The 18,140-nt window shown below is 54.2% G+C and overlaps 10 protein-coding genes across 10 annotated transcripts; 5 read left to right on the plus strand and 5 right to left on the minus strand.

Annotated features, from left to right (window-relative positions):
- Nucleotides 1-23: 23 nt before the first annotated feature.
- K460DRAFT_388304 (epsilon subunit of F1F0-ATP synthase N-terminal domain-containing protein) lies at nucleotides 24-914 on the minus strand. The gene is made up of 5 exons (XM_040935683.1): nucleotides 769-914; nucleotides 659-681; nucleotides 372-591; nucleotides 232-321; nucleotides 24-184 (listed from the first exon to the last, which is right to left on the minus strand). Exons 1-5 carry the CDS (start codon nucleotides 898-900, stop codon nucleotides 152-154), a joined length of 498 nt encoding a protein of 165 aa, XP_040783898.1. The 5' UTR covers nucleotides 901-914; the 3' UTR covers nucleotides 24-151.
- Nucleotides 915-1,125: 211 nt separating this feature from the next.
- K460DRAFT_343964 (DASH complex, subunit Spc19) lies at nucleotides 1,126-2,060 on the minus strand. Its single transcript, XM_040931237.1, has 2 exons — nucleotides 1,871-2,060; nucleotides 1,126-1,802 (listed from the first exon to the last, which is right to left on the minus strand). The coding sequence occupies exons 1-2, from the start codon at nucleotides 2,000-2,002 to the stop codon at nucleotides 1,407-1,409; spliced, it is 528 nt and encodes a 175-aa protein (XP_040783899.1). The 5' UTR covers nucleotides 2,003-2,060; the 3' UTR covers nucleotides 1,126-1,406.
- A 180-nt stretch (nucleotides 2,061-2,240) lies between these two features.
- K460DRAFT_293587 (uncharacterized protein) lies at nucleotides 2,241-2,696 on the plus strand (the record flags this gene model as incomplete). The annotated part of the gene is made up of 4 exons (XM_040929431.1): nucleotides 2,241-2,277; nucleotides 2,347-2,376; nucleotides 2,504-2,554; nucleotides 2,629-2,696. 4 exons carry the CDS (start codon nucleotides 2,241-2,243, stop codon nucleotides 2,694-2,696), a joined length of 186 nt encoding a protein of 61 aa, XP_040783900.1.
- Nucleotides 2,697-3,188: 492 nt separating this feature from the next.
- Nucleotides 3,189-3,741, minus strand: K460DRAFT_369370 (uncharacterized protein). Its single transcript, XM_040933951.1, has one exon. The coding sequence runs from the start codon at nucleotides 3,685-3,687 to the stop codon at nucleotides 3,370-3,372; it is 318 nt and encodes a 105-aa protein (XP_040783901.1). The 5' UTR covers nucleotides 3,688-3,741; the 3' UTR covers nucleotides 3,189-3,369.
- Nucleotides 3,742-4,065: 324 nt separating this feature from the next.
- Nucleotides 4,066-5,860, plus strand: K460DRAFT_165468 (casein kinase I isoform epsilon). Its single transcript, XM_040926914.1, has 6 exons — nucleotides 4,066-4,073; nucleotides 4,291-4,425; nucleotides 4,502-4,574; nucleotides 4,631-5,119; nucleotides 5,167-5,674; nucleotides 5,736-5,860. Exons 2-5 carry the CDS (start codon nucleotides 4,414-4,416, stop codon nucleotides 5,652-5,654), a joined length of 1,062 nt encoding a protein of 353 aa, XP_040783902.1. The 5' UTR covers nucleotides 4,066-4,073; nucleotides 4,291-4,413; the 3' UTR covers nucleotides 5,655-5,674; nucleotides 5,736-5,860.
- K460DRAFT_165491 (uncharacterized protein) lies at nucleotides 5,830-6,654 on the plus strand. Its single transcript, XM_040926915.1, has one exon. It carries the CDS (start codon nucleotides 6,005-6,007, stop codon nucleotides 6,293-6,295), a length of 291 nt encoding a protein of 96 aa, XP_040783903.1. The 5' UTR covers nucleotides 5,830-6,004; the 3' UTR covers nucleotides 6,296-6,654.
- A 1,224-nt stretch (nucleotides 6,655-7,878) lies between these two features.
- On the minus strand, nucleotides 7,879-9,965 carry K460DRAFT_293412 (uncharacterized protein; the record flags this gene model as incomplete). Its single annotated transcript, XM_040929413.1, has 3 exons — nucleotides 7,879-8,363; nucleotides 8,411-9,410; nucleotides 9,462-9,965. The coding sequence occupies 3 exons, from the start codon at nucleotides 9,963-9,965 to the stop codon at nucleotides 7,879-7,881; spliced, it is 1,989 nt and encodes a 662-aa protein (XP_040783904.1).
- Nucleotides 9,966-11,365: 1,400 nt separating this feature from the next.
- On the minus strand, nucleotides 11,366-12,265 carry K460DRAFT_165416 (uncharacterized protein). The gene is made up of 3 exons (XM_040926913.1): nucleotides 11,803-12,265; nucleotides 11,683-11,743; nucleotides 11,366-11,625 (listed from the first exon to the last, which is right to left on the minus strand). The coding sequence occupies exons 1-3, from the start codon at nucleotides 11,970-11,972 to the stop codon at nucleotides 11,563-11,565; spliced, it is 294 nt and encodes a 97-aa protein (XP_040783905.1). The 5' UTR covers nucleotides 11,973-12,265; the 3' UTR covers nucleotides 11,366-11,562.
- A 465-nt stretch (nucleotides 12,266-12,730) lies between these two features.
- Nucleotides 12,731-16,200, plus strand: K460DRAFT_292899 (uncharacterized protein; the record flags this gene model as incomplete). Its single annotated transcript, XM_040929378.1, has 4 exons — nucleotides 12,731-12,768; nucleotides 12,832-13,060; nucleotides 13,111-15,485; nucleotides 15,534-16,200. 4 exons carry the CDS (start codon nucleotides 12,731-12,733, stop codon nucleotides 16,198-16,200), a joined length of 3,309 nt encoding a protein of 1,102 aa, XP_040783906.1.
- Nucleotides 16,201-16,924: 724 nt separating this feature from the next.
- Nucleotides 16,925-18,092, plus strand: K460DRAFT_419421 (uncharacterized protein; the record flags this gene model as incomplete). Its single annotated transcript, XM_040938009.1, has 5 exons — nucleotides 16,925-17,114; nucleotides 17,179-17,198; nucleotides 17,252-17,359; nucleotides 17,415-17,803; nucleotides 17,855-18,092. 5 exons carry the CDS (start codon nucleotides 16,925-16,927, stop codon nucleotides 18,090-18,092), a joined length of 945 nt encoding a protein of 314 aa, XP_040783907.1.
- Between the last annotated feature and the right edge of the window lie 48 nt (nucleotides 18,093-18,140).

An 18,140-nucleotide genomic window follows, 5' to 3' on the forward strand; every position in this document is an offset into this window, starting at 1 on the left:
GAGAGAACAGCGAGATGAAGTGGATCAACAATGAACTGAAGTGTTTGGCATGGCTCGAGAAGCACCTTCTATCTTTTGCAGACGGAAAGCACGCGTGCTCCACCCGATACTATACATCACACGTGCTGCCTAGGGAACGCTATTTACACATTTACTTCAATGCCGCCTGCAGGCTCTCGAGGACCTAGACACTGTTAGTACTTCTTTTGTGAGCATACGCGGATGTCCTACCTCGAGTTCAATCTTGGCCTCGGCAATGTCGGTCTCGCTGCCGCTTCCGCTGGCAATCTTCTGAGCCTCAGCGATCTGGTTCCTGACGGCCTGTCACAACATTAGTTACGTCCCTTCAAACGTATTGCGCGCCTTCGTACCTCGGCGCTGAAGTCCTCCAGTGGGTAGCCCTCGACGGCGTTGATGCTGAGCACAGAGTTTGGCTGCACAACGGCGAATCCACCCGAGAGGAAGAACTGCTTGTTGCCGCCCTGCTCCTCGATGATCTCAACTAGGCCGGGCTTCAACTGCTCGATCGAGGCGACGTGGTTTGCCAAAACACCCATATCACCGGTTTCCGCGGGGAGGTTGACCTGGACGCTGCACAATGTCTGTCAGTAATCGCGCTTTGGTGATGCGGTATCGGTCGGGATCGCGGGAGACGTACACATCGTGTGACTTGAAGATGGACTGTGTGCGCTTCGTTAGCTTTCAGGCCCCAAGATGATCACCAATTGATCGTTCCCGATATCTGGCGCGGTTGCTGGTAATGCGTACCTGATGCGGAAGAGCTAGGGAGAGCTTGATCTTGTCCGAGGCGACCTCGGCGTAGCCTCTTCGCTGGAGGGGGCGGGCGATGGCGGCGGGCCTCGCGCGGAGGGCGGCTCTGGCAATGCGAAGGGAGCTCATGATGGACGGATTGGTGGGGAGGATGCAATTGCTGGTCTGCCGGAAGCTGTCGTGAATCTGCGAGGCCGAAGTTCTGCGCTTGGCAGATTAGCCGACAAGTGGCCGCCGGATCAGTTAGCGCGTGTCACAACATTGATGAATGATAGTGGAGAATAAAGAGATAGGACAAGATATTTATTCAAAATGCTCAGTGCCTTGATTGTATAGGCATGCATTAATTTTGTTGTTCTCTTTGTCCAGCTTGCTTTTTGTGGACAGTGGCTCCTGCTTGATCAAGTTCAAGATTCAAAGGTTGTGTCCAGGCTACTATGTACCTAATGTGAATCTGTAAGTATATAATTTGATTTGATTTGATTTGATAATCCGTGTCCTTTGTTCGGATAGCCTTCGTCTACTCCGGGGTATCTTTAATAACAAACGCCCAACGCAAGCCCTGAAAAGCTGTCTCGACTCCAAGTACTATACGCCACATAAAAGTCGATCGTCCACCTCCTCTTCGCAGCAGCTCAATCATCGTAGAACTGCTGCGGCGCAGCCATGCTCATTCTCAGCTGTCTCTCCCTCTGCTTTGCCTGCATCTCCAAAGTCTCCACCGCATAGCTCATCCTGTCCTTCTTTGCCCGCAAGGTTTTGAACCGCAGTTCCTGTTGTGCACTAACAGCCTTTCCCCCGCTTCGCTGAGATGCCTTGCTGCTTGGTCTTGTGCCAGACCCGCCTGTGCTGTCGCGTCCCAGTCGCCCGTCATTTAGGTCGCATTTCGCTATGAGGGATTGTTCTCGACGTTCGAGCTTGTCGAGGTAGTTTTCCACGCGCTTGAGGAGGTTGTCGACTTCAGGACGGATTTCTGAGAGAAGGGCAGACTGCGCGGTTTGGAGGTCGGATTCGGAGATGAGTTCGAAGTGCTGTGGAGAATTAGTTTCTGTTACAATATTTTCATGTACAAGGGAAAGTAAAAGCCAAAGAGACGTACCCGTGTCGTCTGAAGCACTTTGGCCAGTCTCGGGAAGTCGTTCACGCCTTCATCTAGAATGTTGATGGATGAATCGAGCAATTGCATGCTGTTGCGCAAAGAAGCCACACAGCCTTCGAGCGGTGAAGCCATGTTCCGAACCAGCCTTTCGCCTAGATTGACTGTCTGTAATTCGAGAATATTAATTAGGACGTGATGTCGCGGGGTCGCGACTCCTCATGGGTTCGTAAACAGTCGGTCTTTCCATTCGCCTTCGCCGATGCCAAGCACCCCGAAGTTCTGCAAGCCGAGCGGCCGGAGGTCAACTTCACCACGCCCATCCCTCATCGCAATTGCAACTCGAGCCATTGCCCGTCCATCGCAATCGATCATGTCTTTCCTCGGCAAGAAGTTTCCGGCGCCTGTCGGTATGTCAGCTGTGGCCGCGCAAGTAGCGGCGCTAGGAGATGAGAAGAATGCTAACGAAGCTCTTACAGCCCGCCCCATGTGGCCTTTCTACATCTCCGGTACGTCGAGAAGCCCGAGTGCGCGATTACAGAATCTTTGAATATGGGAAAGAGTGGCAATGGAGGCAATTGGGTCACATGAAGACGTATAACAGGGTCCAAGAATTGCATTGACAAGAGTTTCTAGGTCTCGTCATCCTCTACGGTGTAAACTCGGCCGCGAACGCCATGGCTACCGGTTCGTAATCTCTCAAACAGAGCGCTGAATCACCGGCATCTCCAAATGCCATGTTCGTAAGCTGACCAGTACAGCCGACGAGTACAAGAACGACCCGCGAAACCCTCTCGTCAAGAACCAGGGACCGAACGCCGCCCACTAGGGCTGAGGCGCGCAAGAAGAGGAGCGATGGCTGGAAAGACGAGCATCATGAGAGGCAATGTACAATAGCCGTGGGGGAGGAATGTCGAGAGAGCTCTCGATGAAGGATGGCTGTATAGACTTGAGCAAATAAGTGCGATGATCGAACGAATCTTTTTCTCCTCTTCTCTTTGCATGAACTTACCATATGGAGTCGTCAGAAAGATCCGGTCAGCATGGAAAGTTGTCCAGCCAACTACACTCGCAGCAGGCTCACGGACATGTTACGACTAGGGCGTAATCAGCGGGTTTAATGTCATTGGGCAAGGCATTGCTAAAGACCATGACGCAAGATGGAAACTTCTCTTGCAAGCCAATCCGGTTTCACGGAGCCCAAACGCACTACAAGTTGTGATTGAATACCTAGCATGGCACTGGCTGCCGGAAGATTAGCCCCTCAAAGGTAAACACAGTGTGAGCCATAGATGAAGTGCTTGTTGAAAGAAAGTTCAGATTCGTGTTGTATGCACTCTAGTGAATATTAATGTCCAGCTATTTACCTGCCCTGTGAGAGGTAGGTGGTTCGCCCACAAGACATGAATCAAGTTAGCCCAAGCCCAAAGCCTAAACGCACTTTATCATGGCAGACTGGATATAGGCAGAGTGAGGATGGGAAAGTCGGGCCATAGGGCGCGCTACGGGCACTGCTGTCCTGTCAGGTGCGGCGAGAGACGGACTGCCCATCTTGACATGCCGAACCAGGCCATGGAAGGCCTGATTCGGACAGCTGGAACATGGGCTCCAATGGCCTTGAGCGGTGCTTCTACCGGCAGAGGGCGTGCTGCAGCGAGCGGGCAAGAAGGTCGAGCGTCAGATATAGGAATGTATTTTGGGGTGAAGACATTGCATAAAGGGGCAGAGTCGGGGAGTACTGTCTCCAGGTGGCCTCGGCATGAGACGGCCAGCAGTCGACGGGACTTTGAAACGCGCTGGGGGATTTGGACAGAGCACATGCTGGTCTCAGGACGAGCACAAGCTTCAAGCTGTAACAGCACATACCTAGCAACTTGTCCGAACAATGATAGTCGCGGGTTGCTTGAGATTATTACACGGCCGCAAGCCGCAAGTGAAAGACATCGCTAGCGCGGGTGCCAAGGCAGTGGCTGTCCGGCCTCATCTGCTGCCACCTGCGTCTCCTCTCAGGTCCACACCCTCGTCCTCTCCCAGCACCACGACTGTTGTGTGCTTTCTCCCCTTGAGGCCCTGTTTTTGCTGTCTAGTAGCGTGCAGCTCCTTATTGTCCTTGGAGTATACGACTTTGCCGCTCGCCGTCCCCATACTCCCCATCTAGCTGTCCGCTGCCGTTGTCCGTTGGGCTGCTCATTCACGTTCACGCCCTGTAAGTCCAAACCAGCTCCTGGTCCCGCCCGCCCTGTGTGCTCGTCCTGCACGCCCTGCCCTATTTACACCCACCACGACCGCCTCTCCAACGCCTGCACTCCCTTACCTCACTTGTCACCTCGCTTTACCTGCTCCTTTAAGCGGGTCTCGGTTGCCCGCTCCGCTTACTCACCGCCTTGTTGGCAAAAGCCTCATACTGACCGGTACTCGCCCAGCAGCCCGAACCTCAGCACCACATCAACCACTGCAGCGTCTCCACCAACGCTCCACCACGCCCACAACCACAAAGACGACATCAACTGCAGGCCAGCCTCCTCAGGGCTGAACCCACCGCAAGCATGACGACAATGGTAGCTACGACCCCGCTCGCCGTCATGATCCAGCCTGGTTCATGGCCTGCAAGACACATGAGGCTGACTTTGGCAGGATCTCCGCGTCGGCAACAAATACAGAATCGGCCGCAAGATTGGAAGCGGTTCTTTCGGTGACATCTATCTTGGTGCGTTGTTGCTGGCAGCTACCCGTCAGTCTCACACCCCAGCTGACCATAGACAGGCACCAACATCATCTCGGGTGAGGAGATTGCTATCAAGCTCGAGAGCGTCAAGGCCAAGCACCCGCAGCTCGAATATGAAGCCCGCGTCTACAAATCCCTCGCTGGTGGTGTCGGCATCCCGTTTGTGCGCTGGTTCGGAACCGAGTGCGACTACAATGCCATGGTTTTGGACCTGCTCGGCCCTTCTTTGGAGGATCTCTTCAACTTCTGCAACCGCAAGTTCTCCCTGAAGACGGTCCTGCTCCTCGCCGACCAGCTCATCTCCCGCATCGAGTACATCCACGCCAAGTCCTTCATCCACCGTGATATCAAGCCGGACAACTTCCTCATGGGCATTGGCAAGCGCGGCAACCAGGTCAACGTGATTGATTTTGGTCTGGCCAAGAAGTACCGTGACCCCAAGACTCACTTCCACATCCCGTACAGAGAGAACAAGAACTTGACTGGTACCGCCCGCTATGCCAGCATCAACACCCACTTGGGTGTCGGTACGTGCTCACCCGCTCTGTTTGTCCTCCCGAGCTAACAACTGTAGAACAATCTCGCCGTGACGACATGGAGTCCCTCGGCTATGTCATGCTCTACTTCTGCCGCGGTTCCCTCCCCTGGCAGGGGCTGAAGGCGGCCACCAAGAAGCAGAAATACGACCGCATCATGGAGAAGAAGATGACGACGCCCACCGAGGTTCTCTGCCGTGGCTTCCCCAATGAGTTTGCCATTTACCTAAACTACACCCGCTCCCTGCGCTTCGACGACAAGCCGGACTACTCGTACCTCCGCAAGATCTTCCGCGACCTCTTCGTCCGCGAAGGCTTCCAGTACGACTACGTCTTCGACTGGACCGTCTACAAGTACCAGAAGAACGCCCAGGCCATCGCCCAGGCTGCCAACCAGGGCCAGGGCGAGGAAGACGACAAAGGCCGTGGGCGCCACGTCACCACCACAGCCGCTGCTAATGCTGGTACTGCGTCTGGTACCAAGCGCGGACCGGTCAATGCACGCCAGGAGGGCACCGGAATGTGAGTTCGACATATCTGATCCTCGTAAGGGACCCTCTCCTTTGCGTTTAGTATTCGATAACGCTTAGCGTGGGGGACGCCACAGACAGACTTTACTAACCTGTTTTCCTTGTTCAGGCAGCTTCGTTCGGCCAATAAGCGTGGCGGGGACCAGTATGCAGCTGGTGGCTACTGATTCTTGATGCGGCTTTCGATTCGTCATCTCAACTCTCTTGTGGACCGCGTCATTAGACTCGGCTCTGCACAACGAATGGGAAATGCGGCATTGCCGTCCTTGCAACATATTGGACGGCTGTCGCTCCTACTCGATCAGTTCACGGAATTCATTCGTCGGTTCCCGGTATAGGACCTAGCATGCACCTCGGTGTCTCGCAGTTGCTACGGCCCCGGGTTCTCGGCGACTGTTCTGTATCTCTGGAAGCTCGACCCACATGGTATCTCAGATTGGCACATCATCTCAACCGGCGGATCATCACTCAACACCTTGGTTTTCTGCCCGTCGCCAACGGATTATCTTGGGCGTCCTGCAAAGCTCGCTTTACTGGACAGCTATCCCGGATGATTACTGGTCTTTGTTTGGTTTCATGGCTCTCACCTCGTTTAATCACCCTTTTCTTTTTTGTTTTTTCCACGCGGTTCCTATAACATTTCTTTCGTGCGTTTCCCCCTTCGGACATGTCTGCCAGCTTGTGGGGATGTAAAGCTTAATCAAGGGGACGAACATATCTAAATTGTAACGGAGAGGGTGTAAGTGAAGCTAGGCTGGTAGACGGAAGGGGCAAGTGGCGGGCGGCTGGGTTGGCGACGGACTTCTTGTAAGGGGCTGCTTCCGGGGGAGTGGAGAGAAGATCTAGCTTGCTACCACTTGCGCTTGAGACGGGGATGTGCTGGACTGTGATGGTGGTTTACTTGCTGCTTTAGAAACATATACTCTCCTTCTCACCACTTGATCATGACATGACTTTTCCTCGTCGCCCAACACCCGTCTTAATCTTTAGGCTCGTCTATGACGACATGGCCAAAGTTAGCAATCTTGATTATGGGATCAGCTTCACATCCCTGTACTGCCAAAATGCGTCTAGTCACCTGATAGATGAGATGAAACTATTTCGCTAGGAACTGCCCGTCGTTGATGAGGCCCCAGTCGCGACACCAGGATAGACCTTGTCCAAGCCAAAGGAAGTCGCAAAGCGAAATACCAGGTCGAGAATTACTTCCCATGGGCGAATGCGTCTCGTAGATGCCTGACAGAATCTCCAGTCAAGTTTTCTCTTGCCATCCCGAGGGGAGGGCTGTTCTTGAACGATGGGGTACGATGTTATCCCGTGTTATGACTTTAAATGTATGGTGGTGAGCTTGGTAGCGGAAGTTTACTGTAACACAAGGCTGGAGAAATAATCAAAGGGCCACGGAGGAGGTTGCCTGTATGCATGTATTGTTTTTGAAGTGTGAATTAGCTGACGAGGGCACGGGGGATAGAAAGGGTTATGGAATATATATATATATATATATGGATTTCAAGTCTGCATTTTCAAATATGATGATTCTACAGGACCTTGTGATCTTGCTGTAGAGCCCAGGCACTTCAAAGCATGCAATACAATAGCAAAAAGCCTTATGCATATAGAAAAAGTTGCGTTTAAAAGATGACCGTTCACCCGACATTTGCATTTCTTTCGTTCCGTTGCTACTAATTAACCGTGTCTTCTTTAAAAGACTAAAAATACGTAAAGTACAATAAGCAAGCAAGTAAGCAAGCGAGTAATCGAGCTTTGGAGCCTCTCCCTCCCTTCTCCTCTCGCTCTCTATGCCAATTAGAGTAGACGATGTGTATGGATGTACCTGCCGTGCTGCAAAAAAGCTAGACTAAGGAGGTACATATTTATAGGGCTAGGCGGTGCTATACTCATAACCGTAAGCGTGTAGTGGGTGATAGGTTGCGGTGCGTTGAACGGCGCTTAGCCCAGTACGTAGTCCGATGGATATGGACCTCATCAAAGCAATGTAGCATCGTGGATATATCATTCGAGCGTGTTAATGGCGTCTACGAGTTCGTTTGTTTGCGTGTCTGGTGCGAGTAGCCAGGAAACAGGTCACCGAATCGACCAGAGAGTCGTCCGTGACTCCAAGTGCGATTCGTGTCGTAGGCAGGGGTTTTCGACTCTCCTCTTCAGACTCGGTCAAGGCAAACATGAAATTCCAAGATCGTGCATGTGTGCAGCACCTCGTCAAGTCTCATCACTCGTATTGGGGCTGGAAGACGGTTCGGCCTTCAATTGCGCTGCAGCCTCAGCCGCCGAGCTCCTTCTCCTCAACGCAGCCAGCTCCTTCCTCAGCTGCTCCATCTCCTGGTCTTTCTGGGTGAGCATGTCGTCCTTCTCCGAGACTTCCTGCTTCAGCTGCTTGATGTAATCGATAGCGCTTTCGACTTTGGCTGCCTTGGAATTATTCGACTGCTGGGCAAACGGCTCTGGGCTTTTGGCTTCCGTGGCACCGAGTAAGGGAGAAGGGAGGAGAGCCTGCATTTCCTGGAGGGCCATGTTGATGCGGTTTCGGCGGCCTTGTTCGGCGATTTTGTGCGAGGTGCGCTTCGACGTGAGGTTGGTGGATAGCGAGGTGGGGTAGACAACGCCTGGCACTGTGGTCCCGTCGAGGATGTTCTGGTAGTTGGACTTGGACGCAAGAAGAAGAGCGTGCGTGTTATCGACCGAACCTATTGCCAGTTAGACTAATACATGATCGACACGGAAGTACACTTACAGTTACTGCCTTCTGGAAGCAGAGGTTTTATGCTCGGTGAGATCTTGGGCCTCAGGGCAGGGCTAACCATGCTCGAGCTGACGCTGTTTCTCTTCTTCGGATTGCGCGCTAGCTTTATATCCCTCTTGCCATTGGTCATGGAGAAAGCTGGACTTGTGGGTGTAGAGGTAGGGTCAAGCATCGGACTGGGTCTGCCCGACATGGTTGCGCCAGGCGTGCTCAGAGGATTCAGCTTGGGCGTTTTCCGCGCAACCATGCACGGCGTATCAACGCCGTCATCGTGAACTGCTGTATTGTTTCTTGACAGCGATGGCCGATCCAGAGAGGCTTCCGGTAGAGTTAGATCCTCCAACATGGGCAGTGCCTCATGGGACCCACTGAAGTTGGGCGAAGGGTGGATGCGCATCAGGGACGCAGGAGTGGCAGGCGTCGTGCTTTGGCCATTTTGCTGGGCCCTGGTTGCAGGAGAGGCCGTTGATGATACCGGTTTAGGCGGGGGCCGCATTTCCGACAACAAAGGCTCTGGGGAGATGGAGTCGGTCTCTGAGGCGTCGCGGCTCCATGGTACATCCAGGCCGTTGGAAGACGGGCGGGTCTGGCGTGCCTCTTGCACCAGTTCGCTCACTTCCTTGGGTGGAATAAGCGAGGAAACGGTTGCTTTCCGCCGGTTTGGTTTCACGATGGGGGATTGTCGTACGCGGCCGTTGCCGTTCGCCGTTCGAGGAGGGTTCCTCTTGTTGGTGCTCCTCAGCCTCCTTCCCTGCTCTTGGTGGACCATTGCGGGCTCACCCAGCATCTCCATGTCCACATCGACGGGCGAGTGCCCTGTTGAGCTTCCTGAGGTGGTGGTTTGCGAGCGGTGAAGCGCATGCTGCTGACTTTGTGCATTGAGCGCCGGAGACGTGAGAGGGCTAAAGTAGGCTCCTGGGACGGTAAAGTCGGGTATCTGAAAGCGCGCATCGTGGGGTGTTACTGCTGGCGAAACTAGCGGGGTAAATGTCTATGTTGGTTAGTTGGAGTGCTTCACAGCCACTGCCGTCTCTCCACATACCTCGTCCTTGCGCATGTGGTATCTCTGGTCGAACAGCGTTTGCTGGGGGTCCATCTGCTGTAGATAGCGGTGCGGGTCGCCATGCATCTCTACGCTGTTGGGCGTAGGCGGGACGTGCTGGTGTGGGCGGTACATGTGCTCTTGGGCCTGGGGGAAGGTTGGCGTGTTGGCCTGGCTGTACTGTGCCATGGTGTAGTCGAAGAAGCCGTTCGTGGGCTGGCCCATCCCATGCGTCCCCGCCATATTCTGCGCCTGCTGCGCACCCCCGCCGCCATCGCGATGGTCCTGGGGTATTTGCGGGGTGAAGTGGCCCAGATGGTGGACGTCGAGAGAGTCGGCCAGGTCGGCCATCTGCTGGCCATCGTGCGCGGGCCAGTCCAGATCCAGGTGGTCGAAGTTGGCGGCGTCGAAGTCGATCAGGTTGCCAAAGTCGTGCTCCGTCGTCGCGTCCATGGCGTTGTAGTGCTCCCCGCTCGACCACATCTGCGCGTTCGTACTGTCCATGTCGCTTGCCGAGGCCCTGACCGTGAGGAGGGGTGCGACGGCCGATTTTCTGCGAGGGCAAATTTCTGGCGCAGGCTCACTGGCTGTGGGGCAGATTAGTAGTAGTCGCGGGATGGTGGCCGGTACCAGGAGTCCAAGACTAGTCCATGTGCGGTGTTTGTAGAGTAGATTCCATATCAAAAGGGCCTTTGAGCACGGCAGTCGATCTCTTCAGTACATCACTGAAGAGAGTGTCGTCGTCAAGACGAAGGCAAGGCAGGGCAAGGCAAGGCACTGCGGGAGGAGCTTCTCTTCTGGTGCAGGGTTGGGTGGGCCCCCACGGGATTTGATAAGACTCGAGTCTAGCAACAAAACTGCGGCTTGCAATGGCTTCCTTCGCTGCAATAACCTGCGCAATATACCGACAAAAGGGTCCACCTGACAGTTCTTCCTGACATTCTTATTCCCGATGACAGATGCACTGGTGTACCACGGGACTGTGAAGCAAGTCATTGCAGACGAAGGGTGGGCGGTCGCAGGATGCAAGAATGGCTGACTTTGAGAGCAGCTGGGCGACAGTCATTGGTGTCATTCACGTCTACAACCTACATAATAACCTATAACAGCCAATAGACCAACAAGCCATGCGACACTTGGAAAGGCAAAGATGGGCGTGTTCCTGTAGAGTCCAAACTAGTACCGCCAATAGCCAGCGTGCGCCTACATGCACTGCACCACCGGGAAGAACAGGGTAGCTGTAAACGAAAAGTCCCGCGCCGAGCGTTGCCCCCCCTTCGCTCTAACAGCCTATCGTATTATGCCATTCCATTTGCATCCATGCGCCGCCGGTTCGCTGCCCGTGCTCGCTCGCTGGCGACTGTCCAGGGTGTTTGTCCGTCTCCAGGGAGCTGGTAGTAGCCTGGTACGGACGTTGAGCGGATAGACAGACGTCGCCTGTCGGACAGACAGCGGTGCCTGTGCGACGTGATGGATGGATAGATGGATGGATAGATGGATGGATGGAGGGGTTTGCTGGCCTAGGCTGACCTGTCTCTCGTGCGACGCATGGCAATTATACAACAAGGCTGTTTTGTGGAGTGCAATATTGATATTCTTGTTAGGCTGGGTGGAGCGCGCCCTGTTAATCTCGTTTGGCGGGTGTGCAGCCACCTGCCCCTTTGAGCACACGCTTCTCTGCCCACTGCAGGTCCCGAGGTCCAACATGGTGAATGGATCCTCGCCAACAACTACAACAAACACTCCCTGCAATATATAAAAACACAGTCGAACATTGGTTGGATGAGAAGGCTTTTTCTCGTAATTGAAAAGTACCTAGCAAGGCAAATGAAAAGGCCGATGGAAAGAATACCCTGAACAAATCCCTGCTGCGCTGCCAACATCGAAATGGCTGCGAGCACCTCTTTTTCCCTAATTTAATTTACACATGGCTGAAAGTACATGACCGCCCATTCGATAGCTTGCTCCCACGGGACTGCTGCGCATCCTTGGGTATTATCAGCCTCGTTGAAACAGTAAAAGGAAACAGACTCTGCCGTAAAGCGCCCCGCAGAACGCCGCTACTCTGACATGACCATCTGCGCGATTGCACCTTGGTCGTTTACATTACGATGCAGCAGCCGTTACTTTGCTGCGGCGCATAGGGGTCGTCGCGCTTGTCGATCTGCATGGTAGGTCAGCACTGTGCTATGCCAATACGTCAATGCCGGTAGAAACTCACAGTTCCCCATCGTGATGGTACCATCCAGTCTTTTGGCTCCTTGTCCGTGAATGCAATGAGACTGCGAGCGCATGTTAGCCCACCATCCCTGTCACAACAAACATCCAGTGGGGGTCCTACTCTAGGGCAGCTTCCGATACTGGTATCCTGCGGCGCTCCAGATCTTCTCGCAGGCGCTGGTTCAGCTCCGTGAGGCGTCGCAGCTTGAGCTCGGCCATGCTCTGCTTCTTGCTCTTGCCATCGCCGCCAGTCCGTATCTCGTAGGGTGCAGCCGCCATCATGGCAGGCATCGTGCGCGGTCGAAAGGTGCCGTCAGGGAAAGGGATGAATTACTTCTAGGTGCGATAGCTAAGGGTGGCGTGGCGTGGTGTGGTGTGGGTTGCGCGAGGGTGCGACGTGCTCGGGCGGGCGGCGTGAGTGGTGGTGGTGATGAGGTGAGGGTTCCAAGGTTGGGCAGGGAGCGGAGGGCAGAGCTAAAGGAGCGGAGACGGCCAGCCGGGTGATCCTGCCGCCGTAAGTCAGGACGACGAGAGAAGAGTTGGCGATGGCGATGGCAAAGGACTGCTGCTGTGGGCGACGTGAAGCACAGCAGGGAGGTGGTTGGAAGAGCGAGGTTTGGGGGTTGTCCCCTTGGTCTGAGAGTCGGGCTGCGTCCGTTTGTGGTATGGTGCCAATTTACTCCCCTTCACCGACTCAGGCGTCCGTCGGCCCAATGAAGCTTGCGGTAGAGCTGGAGCACACCACGCTGAAAGGCCCTCCAGGCTGCAGTGTACTGTATTGTGTGTGATGTGACTTGCAGGCGTCGTCTTCTCTTGGATGCGTACCGACCAACAAGGCGCGCGTTGGCCTCGTCGGGCTGGGTCGTTGACGCGGTTCCATGGTTGCTCGCTTACCTAACCATAGCCCACTCACTATTTTACCTGTACCAGAACATCATTGTAAAGTTTTGCCCACTGCAACCCCAACCCTAGCCTTTCGCTGCGTCGCCTGCCCGCTCCTAAGCCCTCGCGACACAAGCAGTTGGATCTGCCCTTTCCAGCTGCCCAGCATGGCGCCTCCACCGCACTCCAAGCCGGAGAATACTCTGTGCGCCCCTCCTACAACCTCCCTCCACACCACGCCTGAGGACTGCCGACTAACATCACATAGCAAACGCGCCCAAGAACTCATCGGAGTCCAGCAGCAACAGGCTGCCCTCCAACTCCTCCACGAACATGTCACCTCGAAGCGCACCCGCAACAGCCCCATCGCCTCGCTCGAGCCCGTCATGGTCCTCTTTGTCGAGCTCTGCGTCGATCTTCGAAAAGGCAAACTCGCAAAGGATGGACTCTACCAGTACAAGAACACCGCCCAAAACACAAACGTCGGCACCATTGAGGTAGGGTCATGTTGTTATGAATAAAAGGAGCCGCGACTAACAGCGCACAGCTCGTCTTCAAGCGCTTCATCGAACTGGCTGAGCAAAAGGTCACCGAAGCCCAGGCCAAGGCCGACGAAGTGCAGTCCACACTCGAGACCAGCAGCGAGACCCAGAAGATCGATGATCTCGAGGCCTCGGAGACGCCAGAGTCGATTCTTCTGTCCACCGTCTCCGGCGAGCAGTCCCGCGACCGCACCGACCGCGCCATCGTTACCCCATGGCTAAAGTTCCTCTGGGAGACGTACCGAACCGTCCTGGACATCTTCAAGAACAACGCTCGTCTGGAGCTCATGTACCAGTCGACTGCCCACCAGGCCTTCCAGTTCTGCTCCAAGTACGCCCGCAAGACCGAGTTCCGCCGTCTCTGCGAGCTTCTACGAAACCATCTCCAGAATGCTGCCAAATTCTCCTCGCAGATGCATGCCATCAACCTGTCTGACCCCGACACCCTGCAACGCCATCTCGATACCCGCTTCCAGCAGTTGAACGTCGCTGTCGAACTGGAGCTCTGGCAGGAGGCCTTCAGGAGCGTCGAGGATATCCACACACTCCTCAGCTTGAGCAAGCGCCCGGCCAAGAACATCATGATGGCCAACTACTTTGAGAAGCTCACGCGCATCTTCTTGGTCAGCGAGAACTACCTCTTCCACGCCGCGGCATGGAGCCGATACTACAACCTCCTCCGCCAGTCCGCAGCGGCCGTTGCATCTGGACACAGCTCCAAGAAGGACAACCCGGCCGTCACCGAGGCTGACATGACCAAGGCTGCCTCCTTCGTCCTCCTTTCAGCACTCTCTATCCCCGTCATTAGCACGTCCCGTTCCCGAGGTGCTCTTGTCGACGTTGATGAGGCGAGGAAGAACAAGAACTCTCGCCTAACTAACCTGCTCGGCATGTCACAGGCTCCCACCCGTGCCATATTGTTCAAGGACGCCCTCAGCAAGGGCCTGCTCAAGCGTGCTCGCCCAGAGATTCGTGACTTGTACAACATCCTCGAGGTCGATTTCCACCCGCTTTCCATCTGCAAAAAGATCTCCCCCATCCTAGCCCAGATTGGTGCCGACGAAGGAATGCAAAAGTATGTTGGCCCACTACAACAGGTCATCCTCACGCGCCTCTTCCAGCAATTGTCTCAGGTCTACGATTCCGTGGAGATCAAGTTTGTGCTTGGTCTAGCACAGTTCCCTGAGCCCTTCCACGTCAGCGCCGGTACCATCGAGAAGTTCATCATGAACGGCTGCAAGAAAGGAGACCTGGCTATCCGAACTGATCACGCCACCGGCGTCCTCACTTTTGATTCCGACGTATTCTCATCGGCCAAAGCCATGCACCCAGGTTCCGGTGCGGGCTCAGCGGAGACCGAATCCCGCTCCGTGCAGCGTCTGCAGAGCACACCAGCAGAGATTGTCCGATCTCAGCTTACTCGCCTGGCGAAATCACTCTTCGTGACTTGCCAATACGTAGACCCCGCTTTCAATGCCGAGCGGATAAGGGCCAAGGAAGCTGCTCTCGCTCGAGCCAAGGAGGGCTCTGAGAAGGAGCACCAGGAGATCCTCGCTCGTCGCGACATCATCTCGCAGAAGAAGGAGGCCGCACAGAAGGCCCTCCAGGCCAAGGAAAATGAAGAGCAAACCAAGAGACTCGTTCGTCAACAGCAATTGAAGGAGGAGGAAACTAAGCGTTTGGCGGAAGATATACGTCAACGCGCAGAACAGCGCATCAAGCAGGAGCAACAGCGAATTCAACGCGAGGAAATTGAGAAGCAAATCAAGGAGCTCAAGCTGACCACCAAGGTGGATATCGAGATTCCGGATGATATCACCGATCTGGACTCCCAGAGGATTCGCATTCTGAAGCTCCAGGCTCTCGAGAAGGAAAAGAGTCTCCTCGGTGAACAGCTTCGCATTGCCGGCAAGAGGATCGACCATTTGGAGCGAGCCTATCGCAAGGAGGAGATCAAGCACCTCAAGACCGATTACGAGAAGCAGATGGAGGCCGACAAAGCCGCGTACGAGAAGGCCAGGACCGAGGAGCTAAAGGAGTCGGAAGAAAAACACAAGGAGGATGTTTCGCTGAAGCATCGTCTGTCAAGACTTGTATCACCCTACCAGCAATTCGTCGCTGACGTCAAGCAAGCGCGTAAGACTGAGTTCGAGAAGCGCCAAAAGATCGCACAGAAGGAACTTGAGAGCAAGAAGGCTGCACGCGTCAAGGAAGTCAAGGAGCGTGTGGCTAGGGAGAAGAGAGAACGGGAGGAGGCCGAGCGACGAGAGCGAGAGGAGGAGGAGCGCGAGAGGGAGGAAGCCGAGGCCAAAGCCAAGGCGGATGAAGAGAAGCGAGCAAGGTTGCTCGAGGAGAAGGCGAAGAGGGACGAAGAGCGAAAGTCAGTATCATCATTCTTGCCCATTGACCATGAATTAACCAGTACCAGGGCTCTTGAAGAAAAGTCACGCCTCCAACGCCAGCGAGAGGAGGAGGCTGAAGCCAAGATTGCAGCCAGGAAGGCAGGACTGGGCGGTAGCCGTGCTGTTCCAGACCGAACTATCTCGCGCGAGCCAGTTGCAGAGTCAGCCTCTGCTGGTGGCCCACCACGTCTTGCGCTCGCTGGCAGCAAGCCTACCTGGCGTGAGCGTGAGGCCATGAAGGCCGCTGGCCAGGCACCTCCTGCCGAGTCCACATCTCCTGCTCCCGCTGCTGCCGACGCTCCCGCTGCGCCGGCTGCTTCCGACGCGGAGCCCCCTAGGAGGTCTGGCTATGTCCCGCCCGCGATGCGCCAGGGTGGTGCTCCCGGAGGATGGCGCGAGCGTGAGGGGAGCGGCAGTGGCCGTGGACCTCCTGCTCGTCCCGAACGTACCGAATCTCCCGCTACTGGCGGCCGCTATGAGCCCCCTGCGCGTGGTGGACGATTCGCTGATCTGGGCGAAAGGAAGGCATCGCCTGCCAGCGGTGGCGGCTACGTTGCTCCAGGCCGTCGTGGTGACCGAGACGGTGCCCCGCCCCGTGAGCGTGAGGGTGACAGTGAGCGAGAGTCGAGGCCTACGACACAGGCGCCCACTGATGGAAAGTACAGGCCTGGTGCCTTCAAGCGTGGTCCCTAGAAGCGTCACGATGACATGAGCAACGGGTCTTTTACGTTTGACGATGGTTCAGCATTGGTTAACGAGAAAGGCCGACGGCATGGGGAGTTTGTGCACATTTTCTAGAGTTGGGCGGTAACGAACAAGCGCCCCATCAGGTGTAGTCTTTTACAATTGCATCTCTAAACATTCAAACGTCTGATACGTGCCCTTTTTCCTACTTTAGTGTATGTGGCTGCTTGTCTAGCAGCGGCTGATGGTGGTGAATCGCACATGGCATAGCGCTTGTATGCATACGAGAGGAATTCCATCAAGTTTCCGGTCAAAACGATACCAGTGCGTTGCGTCATGTTTGATTTCCTTGCGCATTGCAATAGACGCTTGCAGTGAAGAAAGACAAATCGCAATCAACATGTCTTGCGTGCTTACATACTTCCTGGCCGTTACCGTTCAGTGAACACATCGTCTACATTCCCAAGTCTGAACACAATCGCGGGCCGCACATCAGCCAAGTACAGCAGCAAATCGTGATGAGCTATGGCAGTCATAGCTTTGACTTGCATGCATCATGCTAAGCCTTTGTACACACCAATTAGGTAGACTGTCGCACCCCAAATAGGTAAACTGTCGGCTTACACATTAACGTACACTTGTCTCAATAGTAAGTCACCAAAACGTTTGCTTGATAAAGTCATCCCCAGACCCCACATTTTCACGCTTCGACACATTTGCCATATCCAACACCATGGAGCAGTTCCTAGATGGGCCTGCTCTGTCACCACCCAATGGCGTCAACTCAGATTTCGCTAAACCCGAGCATGGGAATGTTCTATGCGTTGGTGTTTTCAACGTGGGGATCATTTTGGTCGTGTCTGTGGTTCTAATTCGGCTTTATACGAGAATCTTTCTTATTAAAAGGTTCAGGGTCGAGGACTGTATGTGTTGCTAAGAGCTACCCCCCACGTTGTTGTTGTTGCAGTCACTGATGACTTGAGTTAGTCTTTATGATAGCAGCCCTGGTTAGTATTTTTGCAATTTGCGATGATAGCAGCCGCTAACTTGAACGATGTAGGCAATCTATGTTAGCTTCATATACGTTGGATGGACCAAGTTCCAATGTCCGGGAGGTTTTGTGCATCTGTGGAATATACGCGTACGGGAACTTCCACGCATATTTAAGGTGAGACGATTCGAAATCTAATTATTCAAACGACAGAAGAACTTACTAGTAAAAGGGCGTTAATCTAGGCAGCATACTATACTGCATAGTCATGCTACTTCTGAAGATTTCCATTTTCATCGACTGGATCCATATATTCGTACCACCACAGATTGTTCGCGGTGGCTTCTACTACGCCTGTGTAGGGAACATGGTCATGAACATTCTCTTCTATGTTGCTTGCCTGTTCGTGGAGATCTTTGCTTGTACGCCAAGGGACAAGATCTGGAATATCTTCCAACGCGGGACTTGTGTAAATATCTATCTCATCAACATTGCATCAAGTGTCTTCAACTTTGTGCTAGATGTTGCGATGCTGGGGATGCCACAGTACAAGATTTGGAAGTTACAGCTCTCCAAGAAGAGAAAGGTTGCCATCTCCCTGCTGTTTGCGATTGGAGCACTGTAAGTGTGCTTTGCTTGCGTGTAATGTATCACTAGCTAACGTACAAGAAGGGGTTGCATTTGCGGAGGATTGAGAATTGTCTACTCTATTCCTTACATGAAGTCTCCTGACAAGTCGTACTATCTCACTGCATTCGGACTCTTGGCTACAGGCGAGATGACGATAGGCTTCTTGGTTCTGTGCATTCCTTCAATGCCTAAACTTATCAAGGAAATGCCACGGCAGGACATTGTCCGAAAATTCCTCGGCCGGATCGGTCTCTCCTCTCTAGATCGGACCCCTAGATAGGGTTACTATTATGGATACGCCAGCGACCTCCCTACTAGGTATAGGAAA

This window comes from Cucurbitaria berberidis (genome assembly GCF_010015615.1).
Source record: "Cucurbitaria berberidis CBS 394.84 unplaced genomic scaffold K460scaffold_5, whole genome shotgun sequence".
Lineage (NCBI taxonomy): Eukaryota > Fungi > Ascomycota > Dothideomycetes > Pleosporales > Cucurbitariaceae > Cucurbitaria > Cucurbitaria berberidis.

Excerpts from the sequence above, each read along its gene's own strand:
- K460DRAFT_388304 (XM_040935683.1), bottom strand. The coding sequence starts at position 900 with ATGAGCTCCCTTCGCATTGCCAGAGCCGCCCTCCGCGCGAGGCCCGCC. Across the intron at positions 682-768 it reads CCCTAGCTCTTCCGCATCAG|TCCATCTTCAAGTCACACGA; the intron begins GTACGCATTACC and ends AAGCGCACACAG. Across the intron at positions 322-371 it reads TGGAGGACTTCAGCGCCGAG|GCCGTCAGGAACCAGATCGC; the intron begins GTACGAAGGCGC and ends ATGTTGTGACAG.
- K460DRAFT_343964 (XM_040931237.1), bottom strand. The coding sequence starts at position 2,002 with ATGGCTTCACCGCTCGAAGGCTGTGTGGCTTCTTTGCGCAACAGCATG. Across the intron at positions 1,803-1,870 it reads AAGTGCTTCAGACGACACGG|CACTTCGAACTCATCTCCGA; the intron begins GTACGTCTCTTT and ends AATTCTCCACAG.
- K460DRAFT_369370 (XM_040933951.1), bottom strand. The coding sequence starts at position 3,687 with ATGTGCTCTGTCCAAATCCCCCAGCGCGTTTCAAAGTCCCGTCGACTG.
- K460DRAFT_165468 (XM_040926914.1), top strand. Across the intron at positions 4,575-4,630 it reads TTTCGGTGACATCTATCTTG|GCACCAACATCATCTCGGGT; the intron begins GTGCGTTGTTGC and ends GACCATAGACAG. Across the intron at positions 5,120-5,166 it reads CAACACCCACTTGGGTGTCG|AACAATCTCGCCGTGACGAC; the intron begins GTACGTGCTCAC and ends TAACAACTGTAG.
- K460DRAFT_165491 (XM_040926915.1), top strand. The coding sequence starts at position 6,005 with ATGCACCTCGGTGTCTCGCAGTTGCTACGGCCCCGGGTTCTCGGCGAC.
- K460DRAFT_165416 (XM_040926913.1), bottom strand. The coding sequence starts at position 11,972 with ATGCCTGCCATGATGGCGGCTGCACCCTACGAGATACGGACTGGCGGC. Across the intron at positions 11,744-11,802 it reads GTATCGGAAGCTGCCCTAGA|TCTCATTGCATTCACGGACA; the intron begins GTAGGACCCCCA and ends ATGCGCTCGCAG. Across the intron at positions 11,626-11,682 it reads TACCATCACGATGGGGAACT|ATCGACAAGCGCGACGACCC; the intron begins GTGAGTTTCTAC and ends CCTACCATGCAG.